The following is a 14,672-nucleotide window of genomic DNA, read 5'->3' as shown; positions in this document are numbered from 1 at the left end:
AGTACAGCCCGAGTGCTATAAAGCAGCACAGCCGCCTCACTGTGAGTCAGGCTGGAGCGATCCGATGCTGGGCGGGAGACAGCGAACGGGTAAGACAATATTCAGCCGCAAATGCTTCTTTGTGTTGTGTGGTTGGCAGCGCAGTGTTAGTCTAATGTGTTTCGCCTTTACATAACAATTGCTAAATGTGGATGTGGTTATGCATGGTGGCCTGCTCTGATGGAGTGAGGAGGTAGCTGCCTGCTCTTCTATCACCCACACAGGGCTTGTTGCTGCAGCTCCTGTTGAGGGAAGCGCCATTGTGAGTGTTGCCAGCTGATTCTGTCGGCTTGGCTCTGTATTGGAGCGGACAACACGCTGCAACCTATAGCCTCGGAAGGGAATGAAATGGGTTTGGTCCAATATGATTATATCTCATAGAATTCCTGCAATGCAGAAGGGGTCCATCGTGTCTGCACTAACAACAACCCCGCCCTATCCCTGTAACTCAATATATTCTATTCACCCTGCTACCCCGCCCCCTGACACTAATTTAGCATAGCCAATCCACCTAACCTGCACGTATCTTTAAATATTTCAAAGGAGGAAGTGGGTGAGATTCTAAATGAGTACTTTGCATTGGTATTCACAAAGGGTGGCACAGTGGTTAGCACTGCTGCCTCACAGCGCCAGGGACCTGGGTTTGATTCCTGGCTTGGGTCACTGTCTGTGTGGAGTTTGCACGTTCTTCCTGTGTCTGTGTGGGTTTCCTCCCACAGTCCAAAGATGTGTGGGTTAGGTGGATTGGCCGTGCTAAATTACCCCTTACTGTCAGGGGGACTAGCTAGGATAAATGCATAGTTATGGGGATAGGGCCTGGGTGGGATTGTGGTCGGTGCAGACTTGATGGGCCTGAAAGGCCTCCTTCTGCACTGTAGGATTCTATGATAATTGAGGGGGACAGTTGGTTGATTGGTGTCTTAGAAATCTTAGAAACCCTACAGCACAGAAGGAGGCCATTCGGCCCATCGAGTCTGCACCGACCACAATCCCATCCAGGTCCTACCTCCATATCCTTACATATTTACCCACTAATCCCTCTAACCTACGCATCCCAGGACACTGAGGGCAATTTTAGCATGGCTAATCAACCTAACCTGAACATCTTTGGACTGTGGGAGGAAACCGGAGCACCCAGAGGAAACCCATGCAGACACGAGGAGAATGTGCAAACTCCACACAGACAATGACCCAAGCCGGGAATCGAACCCAGGTCCCTGGAGCTGTGAAGCAGCAGTGCTAACCACTGTGCTACCGTGTCTCAGAGGGATTTGTAAACCCTTTAGAACAAGTCATCATTATAAAGGAGGAAGTGATATGTGGTATTAAAAAGCATTAAGGTAGACAAATCCCCAGGGCCAGATGGCATCTATCTCAGATGGGAGACAAGAGATGAAATTGCTGGCCTCTTAACAGAAATCTTTGTTTCCTCATTGGCTATCCTCCAGTCCTCTGTGGCCAATGTTGTCCTGTTATTTAAGAAGGGTAGCAAGGATAACCTGGGTAATTATAGGCCAGTGAGCTTGATGTCAGTGATAGTGAAATTGTTGGAGCAGATTCTTGGGATCTATGAACATTTGGAATTGAATGGTCTTATTAGTGACAGCATGGTTTTGTATGAGGGAGGTTGTGTCTCACTAATTTAGTTGAGCCTTTGAGGAGGTGACAAAAATGATTGAAGGGCTGTGGATGTTGTCTACCATGGACTTTAGTAAAGCATTTGACAACGTCCCTCATGGCAGGCTGGTGCAAAAGATTAAATCACACAGAATCAGGGGTGAACTAGCTAGATGGGTTCAGAACTGACTTGGCCATAGAAGACAGAGGGTACGGTGGAAGGGTGTTTTTCTGAATGAAGGTCTGTGACTAGTGGTATTCCGCAAGGATCAGTGCTGGGACCTCTGCTGTTGACTTGGAAGAAAACGTAGCTGGTCTGATTAGCAAGTTTGCGGATGATACTAAGATTGCTGGAGTTGCGGATAGTGGTGAAGATTGTCAGAGAATACAACAGAATATAGATAGGCTGGAAAATTGGGCGGAGAAATGTGAGGTGATGCATTTTGGTCGGTCCAATTCAGGTGGGAGCTATAAAATAAATGGCAGAATCATCAGGAGCATAGACACACACACAGATCTGGGTGTGCAGGTCCACAGATCCTTAAAAGTGGCAGCACAGGTGGAAAAGGTGGTGAAGAAAGCATATGGCATGCTTGCCTTCATTGGCCAGGGCATCGAGTATAAAAGTTGGCAAATTATGTTAGTTATATAAAACGTTGGTCAGGCCACATTTGGAATACTGTGTCCAATTCTGGTCACCACACTATCAGAAGGATGTGGAGGCTTTGGAGAGAGTATAGAAAAGGTTTACCAGGATATTGCCTGGTTATGGAGGGTAATATTGTGAGGAGAGATTGAATAAACTGGGATTGTTCTCCCTGGAATGATGGAGGCCGAGGGGTGACCTGATAGAAGTTCATAAAATTATGAGGGGTATAGATGGGGTGAACAGTTGGAAATTTTTTCCCAAGGCAGAAATGACAATTACAAGGGGGCACAAGTTCAAGTTGAGGGCGGAAAGGTTCAGTGGAGATGTGCAGGAGAAGATTTTTTACACAGCGGGGTGGGGGCCTGGAATGCACTGCCAAGTGAGGTGGTTGAGGCAGACATGTTAGCAACATTTAGACTTATCTGGATAGACACATGAACAGATGGGAAATAGAGCGATACAGGCGGTTGGTCTAGATAGGACAACATAATCGGCGCAGGCTTGGAGGACTGAAGCATCTGTTTTTGTGCTGTACTGATAATATTTCAAGGGTTTGGTCGGATATGATAAATATGTTATCAACTCCCCATATACCCAGTATAAACCACAATACCTTCATTCACCTACTCGCAATTTCAATTTAGTTAAAAATGGTTCGCTGTGTTGGCTTTTATTTTATTAACCCTTTTTTTCCAGTGACAATTTATTTTATCTTGAATTATTGTTTGCCGATCACTAACATTGGGTTAACTGACCATAGTTTCCTGGTTTATTCCTCTCCCTTTTTTTAAATGGGTGACATTTGCAATCCTCTGGCATTTTCCCATACATGAGGAGGATAGAAGAATCCAGAACTGCTGTAATTGCCACCCTTTCCTCAACAATCTAGGATGTATCCCAAGTGAACTGGCTTTCTGTTCTACTTTGAGCACGCCCTACCTTTTAATGACCCTTTTTATGTTTTTATCCTGTCTTATATTTCTCTCCCTGCCTCCTCCTTTACAGTAACATTATGAGCAATATTAAAGACAGATGCAAAGAATTAAATCTCAGCTGTAGCTTCCACTTCCACAAGACTTCTTTATAGGCACCATCCTTCCTTTGACTACTCTTTTACTATTTATATCTTTTAGAAAGACTTTTAGGCTCCCATTTCTGTTACCTTCTAATATATTTTCACACACTCTTTGCTTCTCAACTTCTTTTTCAGTTCCTCTTGTACTTTCTGTATTCGGCATGGTTTTCTTCTGTATCATAAGCCTGGCATTTATCATGAGTCTCCTTTTTCTGTTTCATTGTAATCTCAAACTTTAGTGATTGTGGGAGCTTCGAATGCCCTTCCTTTCCTTCATGTGGGAGTATGTCTAGTCTGTACTCTTTGAAGGCTTCCCATGCTTTTACCTGCCTATTTTTTATTCTAATCCACCTGGCTTACACCCCCCCCTTTCCCTTTCAACTCATTTTAAATTAGCCCTTCCAATTTATTTATTTTTGTTTGATTGTTCCTTGCCTTTTTCCATAATTATTCTAAACTTGATATTATGATCAATGTTTCCCAAATGCTTAAATACTGAAATGTCCTCTACTTGCCCAACCTCAATCCTCAAAACAGATCCAGCAGTGCTTCCTTCATTATTGGGCTAGAAACAAACTGACCAAGAAAATTCTTATACATTTCAGGAATTTTTCCTCCCTCTTAGACCAGAAAATTACAGCAATAAGGGCAATGTTGGGGTAATCAAGTGTCCCATGTTACCACTAATTTTATACTTCTTGTACCTTTGGAATTTCCATACAAATTTCCTCCTCCATCTCCTTCCTTCTATTTGGTGGCTATAATGTACATTCAGCTGTATAATACCTCCTCTATTATTTCTTGATTCTAACCGAATAGATTCTGGGTGTGATCATACTGGCTTGCAGTGCCGGTTGATCAGCGTGGCGATCCAGGAAGATTGCGGGCAAGAATAAAAAAAAACCCAATTTGAAAGGACAAGAGGCTGACTAATGAGAATTAAAGGACTTGCCTTACACAAGTGAGAATCAGCAGAGACCAGGCGCCATGGCCTCACTGAGGGGATTGGAGGCCATTAAAGCCACCTGGTGGATGGGCAGTGCCCACCTGGCACCCTGGCAGTGCCTGGATGGGTACTGTGTGCCAGGGCAGTGCCAAGGGGTGGGGCCTGAGAGGAAGTGTTTATGTAGGGGGGGTGGTTAAGCAAGGGGGAAGAGCACTTTGGAGGTCTGCCAGGGGACTCATTGGGAAGGTCATGATTCCAGTGACCCGTGTTAATGTGGGAGTTAGCAACCCTGCTGATGGGGCGGGGGGGGGGGGGTGGGGTGCGATGTCCGTGGGAGGAGGGAACTCGGGGCACCCTGTGCCATGGCGTCCGAACACTCTGTAGATGGCTTCCCTGGCGTACTTGGGCTCCACCCCGCTTGCCCCCCCCCCCCCCCCCCCCCCCCCCCCAAAGAATGTGGGAGATTGCAGTGCCGAACTCGCTCAAATAAATTGGTGTGGGACACTCTCATTTTCAGACTTTTATGACACTTTGAATTTTTTTTGGGAAGATTGCCCCCTCTGTCTTTGAACCATCAAGTGCGTCATGTCATCCCTTTCCACTACTGTAACAATATCTTTCAGTGCTGCCTTTTATTCCTTCCCTAGCTTTCCTAAATACATTATAACCAGGAATATTATGGGCCTATTTCTGTCCTTTGGTTTGAGTCATTATATCAATGCTATGCAGCATTTCATGCCCTAAGCTCACCAATCTTACTCATCATGCTCTCTATATATTAATACACATTCACTCCAAACCCATTCCAGTCTTACTCACTTTAAGATATTAATATTATTGACATCAGATGATTGGCAAAGGCAAGAACCGTTTGCATTGGAATTCAAATTGGTATCTAGCACTTATGAGACTTGCAAAGGTGGGTCTCTGCTATCTCTGATTTGAGTGGGGAGCAGTCATTGGCAGAAGAGAGGAGATTTTCTGTGTGCTGTGTATGTGATTTTTGGGGTGTATTTCCATCTTTGCTGCTTGGCAGTTATTTGGTGGAACAGATCACTCATCTGTTGTATTTGATCTGTGCCATCACAAAGACCCCTTATTTCTACCTCCGTAACATCTCTGATCCTGCTCTTGCCTCAGCTATCTTCTGCTGCAACCCTCCTCCATGACTTCTGTTACCTCTAGGCTTGGTTATTCCAGTGCACTCCTGGTTGGTCTCCCATGTTCTCCCTCCATAAACATGAGGTAATCCAAAACTCTGCTGTACCTGATGTAACTTGCGTCAAGTCTCAATTCACCGATGCTTTATTAATTTCCCTTTGCTGTGCATGGCCTGTAAGTCTCTTTTAAGATTGCCACTTGACCACACTTGCAAAGGTCTTAAAGGACCACTGCTTGTGTTAAGACTGGTTTACCCCCTGCATGGTAGATTCCTGTAGCACAGCCACACACTCACACAACTTGAGAAGGAACATTTTCTATCACCCATGCTCACTAACCTATATCAGCTTCTGGTTAAGTGACACCTCGATTTTTAACATTCTCCCTCCATGGTCCAGGCCTTTGCTCTCTTGCTAATCTCTTCCAGCTTTACAACACTGAGTAATTGGTGTTCCTTTAATTCTGGTCTTTTTAGCAACCCTGTTTTTAATCACTCTGCCATAGGTGGCTGTGCATTCAGCTGCCAAGGTCCTGAGTTCTGGAATTCTCCCTGGGCAGGATTTCCCTGGGCAGGATTTTCCTGCTGTGCTCACCCCAAAATTGAAAAATCCCGCTCGAGGTCAGTGGACCTTTCCGTGGTCCACCCCTCGTCCGCTCCAATGGTGGGCGGAACAGGAAAATTTGCCCTTCTATCTTTCTGCCTCCTTGCTTTCTCCTCCTCTTTAAAATGTTCCTCAATATTCCTCTTTGACCAAGCTTTTGATTATCTATCCAGCTATCTCCTTTATAAGGTTGTGTCAAATTTTGTTTGAGACACCTGTGCCTTGGGGCGTTTTAGTTAAAAATGCTACATCATTGCTACAAGTTGTTGCTAATGGGGAGAATGATGATCTAATTGGATTAAAAACTGGGTGGATTCCACAGTGGGTGAACTACCTGCCACTTCAGGTTACTAGGCAGGCAGTGAAAATAAAAATGTTTCTTTATTCCAAAGATGTGCAGGTTAGGTGGATTGGCCATGCTAAATTGCCCCTTACTGTCCCGGGATGTGTAGGTTGGAGGGATTAGCGGGGTAAATGTGTGGGGATAGGGCCTGGGGTGGGATTATTGTTGGTGCAGACTTGATGGGCCGAATGGCTTCCTTCTGCACTGTAGGGATTCTATGACTTAGCACAGTGGAAGTCTGCAAGCCCCTCTAAACCAACAACCAAACAAATATGGAATTCATTTGTTACTGATGTTCCATTGGGTCATTTTCATAGTCTGTGTGGAATTCCTGATGTGTAGAATTCAAAATAAATTTTGTTTTTCAGGCCACGTGAATGGCAGGATGGTAGAAGGTGATGGGATATGTTGATCATTATAAAGGATCTTTGATATTTCATTAGCTGCAAGGTAAGTGGCATTTTTGAGTTGTAAGATTGAGATAATGAAATCAATAGTTTTGGGTATAAACTGTTAGTGCTATTGAAACTAGTGCAGGTACGTGTCACTTAGAAGTTGCTTTGCAGCCAGTAAAAATTTATTTTAATATACACCTGGCCAAGATGACAACATCTTTTTAGTCAGCATGGGTATGGTGGTATTATATTACTGGGCTAGTAATCCAGAGGCCTTGACCAAGAATTAAGAAACAAATGTCATCAGAATTTGAACTCTGTTTATTTTGAAAAATCAGAAAATTAAAATTAAAATCTGATCAGTGACCTTTCGTATAAGCCCAACTGGTTCACTGGTTGGTGTCAGATCTAGCACAAAGGAAGATAGTTATCGTTGTTGGAGCTCAGTGATCTCCGTTCCAGGACATCACTTCAGGGTCTCCCGCCCCACCATGTCCAGCTACTTCATCAATATCCTTCCTTCCATCATAAGGTCAGAAATGGGGAGGTTCGCTGATGACTGCTCAATGTTCACCATTCGCAAGCAGTCCAAATGCAGCAAGACCTGAATAATAGCCAAGCTTGGGTTGACAGCTGGCCAGTAACATTTGTGCCACAGAAGTGTCGACAATGACCATCTCCCAACAAGAGAGAATCCAACCATCTTGACACTGCTCCATGGCTGTATCCCCCACTCAATATCCTGGGTGTTGCCATTGACCAGAAACTTAACTAGACTAGCAATATATACTGTGGCTACAAGAGCAGGTCATAGGCTAGGATCTGCGGCCCATTACTCACCACCTGACTCCTCAAAGCTTGTCCACCATCTACAAGGCACAAGTCAGGAATGTGATGGAATGCTGTACAGTTGTTTTTGGACTGCAACTCCAACAACACTTTCACACTTGACACCATCCAGGACAAAAGAGCCTACTTGATTAGCACCCCATCCACAAACATTCACTCCCTCCACCAGTGACACACTGGCAGCAGTATGTGCCATCTATAACATGTACTGCAGGAACTCACCAAGGCTCCTGAGATATTACCTTCCAAATTTGCAATTGTTACATCTAGAAGGACAAGAGCAAAAGACATATGGGAACGCCACCCACCTGGGCGTTCCCCTCCAAACCACTAACCAACCTATCTTGGAAATATATCAAAACCATATCACATGAACTGCATCGGTTCAGGAAGACAGCACACCACAACCTTCTCGAAGGCAGTCAGGGATGAGCAATAAATTTTGACCTAGCCAGCAATGCCCACATCCCATGAATTTTTCTTAAGAAGGGGCAGCATTCTTGGCTCGAAGCAGTGGTGGGCCTATCCTGAAGCGAGTTGAATCTCAATTTTTGGCATCATGTTTTCTTAAATCCCAACTTTAAAGAGAATTGCAAGAGAAGTAAAGTTTAAAAAAACACATTTCTTTGCTTGTAGGACAAAATTGGTTCCTTTGCTTTGGGTATACTCTTTATTCTGCTGAAGATTTTGTTTTGGTATTAATTTAATGTTCTCTTCTCTCCTAGTTGACCTTCCCCACTGTACTTGGCTCATTCCAAACCGTACTTGGGAATACTGCTTTCTGATGTCATGGGCAGTCACTCTTGCCTCACCTCTGGCATTCAGCTCTTCAGTCCATGTTTAAACTAAGGCTGTAATGAGGCCAGGAGCCAGGTGACCCTGGCAGAACCCAAACTGAGCAGCTTATTGCTGAGTAAGCGCGCTTGACAGCACTGTTGTTGAGCCTTCCATCACTTTGCTGATGATTGAGAGTAGACTGATGGAACGGTAATTGGCCGGGTTGGATTAGTCCTGTTTATTGTGTACAGGACATACTGGGGCAATTTTCCACATTGTAACGGCCCTCTAACAACTTGGCTAGGAGCATGGCAAGTTCTGGAGCATGAGTCTTCAGAAATATTGTTGGGGCCCCATAGCCTTTGCAATATCCAGTGCTTGTTATCATGTGGAGTGAATTGAATTGGCCAAAAACTGACCTCTGTGATGCTGGGGACCTCTGGAGAGGCTGAGATGGATAATCCATTTGGCATTTCTGGCTGGAGATTGTTGGGAATCCTTCAGCTTTATCTATTGCACAGATTGTTGGACTTTTCCATCCTGAGGATGGGGATATTTGTGGAGCCTCCTCCTCCACTAAGTAATTTAATTGTCGTCCACCATTCATTGCTGGGTGTGGCAGGACTGCGAAGCTTGAATCTGATCTGTTGATTGTGGGATCGCTTAGTTCTGTCTTTTACTTGCTGCTTATGCTGTTTGGCATGCAGCTAGTCTTATGTTTTAGCTTCACCAGGTTGATGCTTCATTTTTAGGTATGTTAGGTCATTTGTGGGGCCCTCCTGCACTCTTCTTTGAACCAGGGTTGATCCCCTGACTTGGTGTTAATGGTAGAGTGGGGAATATACTGGGCCATGAGGTTACAGATTGTGCTGCTGTTGATGGCCCACAGGACCTCATGGATGCGCAGTCTTGAGTTGCTTGATCTGTTTGAAATCTATCCCATTTAGCACAGTGGTAGCGCCACATAACATGGAGGGCAAGGTATCCTCAGTGTGAAGATGGGACTTTGTCTCCACAAGGACTGTGCGGTGGTCACTCCTACTTATACTGTCATGGACAAATACATCTGTGGCAGGCAGGTTGGTGTGGATGAGGTCAAGTAGGTTTTTCCCTCTTGTTGATTCCCTCACCACCTGCTGCAGTCCCAGTCTAAGCAGCTATGTCCTTTAGGACCTGGCCAGTTCGGTTTGTGATGATACTAGCAAGCCATTCTAGGTGATGAAGATTGAATTCCTCCATCCAGAGTACATTCTGTGCCCTTGTCACTCTCACTGCTTCTTTGGTGTTCAGCCATATGGATTCATGACATGTCTCACCCGATGAAGGAGCCTGAGACTCTGAAAGCTAGTGCTGCCAAATAACCCTGTTGGACTTTAACCTGGTGTTGTGAGACTTTTTACTGTGCTTACCCCAGTCCAACGCCGGCATCTCCACTTCATGAGGGGGCACAGTAGGTGGTAATCAGCAGGATATTCCCTTGCCCATGTTTGAGCTGGTGCCATGAAACTTTGTGGGATCCAGAGTTGACATTGAAGACTCCCAGGTCAACACTCTCCTGACTTATACACCACTGTGCCACCCCCTTGGCTTAGTCTGCCCTGTCGGTGGGACAGGACATGGCCAAGAATAGTGATGGTGATATCTGGGACATTATTTGTAAGGTATGACTACGTCAGGCTGTTGCTTGACTAGTCTGTGGGTTAGCTCTCCCAATTTTGGGACAAGCCCCCAGGAGGACTTTTCAGGGTCAACAGGGCTAGGTTTGCCTAGGTTGATTCCGGGTGGTCTGTCCAGTTTCATTCCTTTGTATTTTCATTTTAGTGGTTGAATACAACTTGAGTGGCTTGCTAGGCCATTTCAGAGGGTATTTAAGAGTCAACCACATTGCCGTGGATCTGGAGTCACATGTAAGATTGACTAAGGAGGGCAGATTGGACATTAGCGAACCAGTTGGGTTTTTATGATGACTGACGTGGTTTCATCATCTGCCGAGGTGAGATTTGAACCTGTGCCCCTAGATGATTGCCTTGGGTCTCTGGATTACTAGTCCAATGACAGTACCACTGCGCCCCTCCCCAGTGCCTCTATATCCTTTTCATAATGCATGAATTATTGGTATGTAAAAGTCTATTCTTCTTTCTTCCCAAGGTGCCATATTCCATCCTAACTAAAGTTAGATGAGTCATCTGCTTTCTATTGCTGCTTCTCTATAAACTGTAAGAAATCTGCCATTGTTTCTTTTCATTCCATAACCTGACTAAAACCAGGCACTCAACTCATTGAGTTTTATTAAATCATGAAATTTTTATGTGAACAATTTGTTTAAAAAGAAAAATCACAACGTGGGTTCCAATACCAACCAGGTAATTAATACTGTGTTTTTTCTTAATAGAAAGCAATGGAATTGTTTGAAGAAGAGTTGACATGTCCCATCTGTTGCTGTTTATTTGAAGACCCACGAGTTCTCCCTTGTTCACATAATTTCTGCAAGCGATGTTTAGAAGGCATTTTGGAAGGAAGTGGGAGAGGTATGCAATGCAAAGTTGCTTTCAAATGTCCAACCTGTCGCAAAGAAACCCCTATCATGGGAATTAACAATTTGCAGGTGAATTATTCGCTGAGGGGAATAATTGAGAAGTACAACAGGATTCGGAACACACCTAAAGTGCCACTCTGCAGGAAGCATAGTGGGCAACCATTGAACATCTTTTGTTCAACGGACCTTGAATTAATCTGTGGGTTTTGCGCCACTATGGGAGACCATGAAGGACATTCCTTCTGTGCCATCAAGGATGCCTACAGAGAGGAGAGGGAAGCTTTTGATGGGCTTTTCCAAGGGCTAGAAACTTGGTGTTCTGCTGATGTGCAGACATGTCTGGAGAAGTTAGAAAGTGATAAGAAAAAATCCCTGCAGCTAATAAGCAAGGATGCAAAAAAGGTGATGGAATATTTTACCAAGTTGCAGCACACACTGGAGCAGAAGAAGAATGAGATTCTTTCTGATTTTGAAACCATGAAGCTGGTGGTGATGCAGGCCTATGATCCAGAGATAAATCAACTGAAGATGATCCTAGAAGAACAGAAAAGGGCTATCACTATGGCAGAGACGTTTAAGGATGTCACTGACCCAGTCTTATTTCTACAGCAGATGCAAGAGTTTCGCAGTAAAATTAAAGTTGTAAAGGAAACCCCATTGCCTTCTTGCACAAATCTTGAGGTGCACCCTGTAATGAAAAATTTTAACACAAGCCGTTGGGATAAGGTGAGGCTGAAGGATGTTGATAAAGTTACTTTACCTACAGAGAATTATACCTTCAGATTCAAAGACCCTGCTAAATGGTCAGGTAGAGAATTTGCACCTCCCATTATCAGCCTCCTGCTCCTTATCATAGCATTCTGGCCTAGTGAGATAATACTTGGCAGCTTTGAGGCTTTGGAAAGCCATATGACCACACTTGCTGGCTTATTGCACTATAGTGAGATTGTGGGCATACTTTCACTTGGGTGTCAAGGGTGTAAAAGTATTATTCATGAGTTGTGGCAGAAGGTAGCAGAATTTGTGCAAATATGAAATACTGTAATGGGTGTGAAAGATTACTGCTAAATTGGAACTACACATCAACCGTCATAGGTGTTGCATGTCTGAGATCTCTAGGACCAGATATGTGTGACCTATCTTTTTCACGATCCGAAGATGCAAGAAATTGTGAAAGGAGGCCTGATTATTTTGGATGTTTAGTACTTTAGTGAATTGGGGATTTTATTTTTAGGTTCAAGTTTTAAATTTATAGCAGTGATTCATGATTTGATCAGATGGATACATTTTAGCTGTTGAATCCATCTGCCTACATGACTGGGGACTGTTGTAACTGAACAGTAGTCTCCCTCAGACTTATTTTATATTGTAACATGGTGATATGCAAATGATCTATTGAGTAATGATTAATATTCTTCTAAATTGCCACTTTCATTGTATAGTTAGACATGCTTGCACAGTGATACTTTTTTTTTTTAAAAACAGGAGGAGAAATGCATCAGTGCAGCTTTTCACAAAGATGTGCTTTACCAAAATGAATATACTTTCATTTTTCCTGTGGATGAACACCATGCTGTGCGCTATGAATGTATTTCACAAAAACTGATTCTGGATGTTTGTATTTAATAAATGTGTTTTAATCATTTCCAACAGCCTATTTTGGAAATTAATTCAGAAATACTATTATCCTAATATAACAGTGACTCATACATGATGCAATCCACGGATGTTATGCTTTGTACTTTTTATCTGGTAGATGAACTACATTTCATTGTTCTGTTAAAATATCCCACAAATTGTCCTCCAGTTTTTTTTTTAGGAGTTGAAACTTCCATTACTATGGGTGATGAGCAGAAATCGAGAATAATCATAGAATCCCTACAGTGCAGAAGGAGGCCATTTGGCCCATTGAGTCTGCACTGACCACAATCCCACCCAGGCCCTATCCCCATAACCCCATTTATTTATCCTGCTAACTCCCTGACACTAAGGGGCATGACCAATCAACCTAACCCGCATATCTTTGGAGTGTGGGAGGAAACCGGAGCACCCGGAGGAAGTCCACACAGACATGGGGAGAATGTGCAAACTCCACAAAGACAGTGACCAAAGGCTGGAGTTGAACCTGGGTCCCTGGCGCTGAGAGGCAGCAGTGCAAGCCACCAGGGCAGGGGGGTGTGGGGGGCACCTATATGTAGCACCCAAAATTACAATCAGTCAGGATAGGCAACAACACCTCCACGTTCATCCTCAACACTGGTGCCCCACAAGGCTGTGTTCTCAGCCCCCTACTATACTCCTTGTACATCTATGACTGTGTGGCCAAATTCCCCTCCAATTCGATTTTCAAGTTTTGCTGACGACACCACCATAGTGGGTCAGATCTCAAACAATTACGAGACAGAGTACAAGAATGAGATCATAGAAATCATAGAAACCCTACAGTACAGAAAGAGGCCATTCGGCCCATCGAGTCTGCACCGACCACAATCCCACCCAGGCCCTACCCCCATATCCCTACATATTTTACCTGCTAATCCCTCTAATCTATGCATCCCAGGACACTAAGGGGCAATTTTTTAGCATAGCCAATCAACCTAACCCGCACATCTTTGGACTGTGGGAGGAAACCGGAGCACCCGGAGGAAACCCACGCAGACACGAGGAGAATGTGCAAACTCCACACAGACAGTGACCCAAGCCGGGAATCGAACCCAGGTCCCTGGAGCTGTGAAGCAGCAGTGCTAACCACTGTGCTACCGTGCCGCCCAGATAGAGAATCTGGTGAACTGGCGTGGCAACAATAATCTCTCCCTCTATCAACAAAACAAAGGAGATTGTCATCGACTTCAGGAAGCGTAAAGGAGAACGTTCCCCTGTCTACATCAATGGGGATGAAGTTATAGTTACAAAAGCCCACCAATGCCTCTACTTTCTCAGAAGACTAAGGAAATTCGGCATGTCAGCTACGACTCTCGCCAACCTTTACAGATGCACCACAGAAAGCATTCTTTCTGGTTGTATCACAGTTTGGTTTGGCTCCTGCTCTGTCCAAGGCCGCAAGGAACTACAAAAGGTCGTGAATGTAGCCCAATCCATCACGCAAACCAGCCTCCCATCCATTGACTCTGTCTACACTTCCCACTGCCTCGGCAAAGCAGCCAGCATAATTAAGGACCCCATGCACTCCAGACATTCTCTCTTTTACCTTCTTCCTTAGGGAAAAAGATACAAAAGTCTGAGGTCATGTACCAACTGACTCAACAGCTTCTTCCCTGCTGCTGTCAGACTTTTGAATGGACTTACCTCGCATTAAGTTGATCTTTCTCTACACCCTAGCTATGACTGCAACACTACATTCTGCAGTCTCTCCTTTCCTTCTCTATGAATGGTATGTTTTGTCTGTATAGCGCGCAAGAAACAATACTTTTCACTGCATGTTAATACATGTGACAATAATAAATCAAATCACCCAAAATCATAAGTCTAAGACACAGTGGCTACAGCAAAGCACTGGAGGCTTACGTTTTCTTTTCATATCGGTAGAAATGATTTGATTGGATGTTTTTGCTTTGTTTCACAATGTTATCATAAATTACTGCTTGCTCAAGAACCATGAGTGTCCTGAGTCTGCACTTCTGTTTTGAGGTGATGCTTGTCTTCTGCTCTCCTCTCTTTTCCTC

The 14,672-nt window shown here is 44.2% G+C and overlaps 1 protein-coding gene across 3 annotated transcripts; it reads left to right on the top strand.

Moving 5' to 3' along the window:
* Positions 1-12,636, top strand: trim13 (tripartite motif containing 13). Of its 3 annotated transcripts, none has more exons than XM_078231940.1 (4): positions 1-89; positions 6,801-6,882; positions 10,846-11,715; positions 12,475-12,636. In XM_078231940.1, the coding sequence occupies exons 3-4, from the start codon at positions 10,852-10,854 to the stop codon at positions 12,613-12,615; spliced, it is 1,005 nt and encodes a 334-aa protein (XP_078088066.1). In that variant the 5' UTR covers positions 1-89; positions 6,801-6,882; positions 10,846-10,851; the 3' UTR covers positions 12,616-12,636. The 3 variants fall into 3 exon arrangements, with proteins under 3 accessions (XP_078088066.1, XP_078088065.1, XP_078088064.1); XM_078231938.1 differs by adding an exon at positions 10,602-10,669 and having other exon boundaries at positions 16-89; positions 10,846-12,631; XM_078231939.1 differs by having other exon boundaries at positions 4-89; positions 10,846-12,631.
* Positions 12,637-14,672: the final 2,036 nt, after the last annotated feature.

This window comes from Mustelus asterias, chromosome 17 (genome assembly GCF_964213995.1).
Source record: "Mustelus asterias chromosome 17, sMusAst1.hap1.1, whole genome shotgun sequence".
In the NCBI taxonomy this organism is placed as follows: Eukaryota; Metazoa; Chordata; class Chondrichthyes; order Carcharhiniformes; family Triakidae; genus Mustelus; species Mustelus asterias.
The sequence above is the reverse complement of the archived record's forward strand: the minus strand, read 5'-3'. Positions and strand labels throughout refer to the sequence as shown.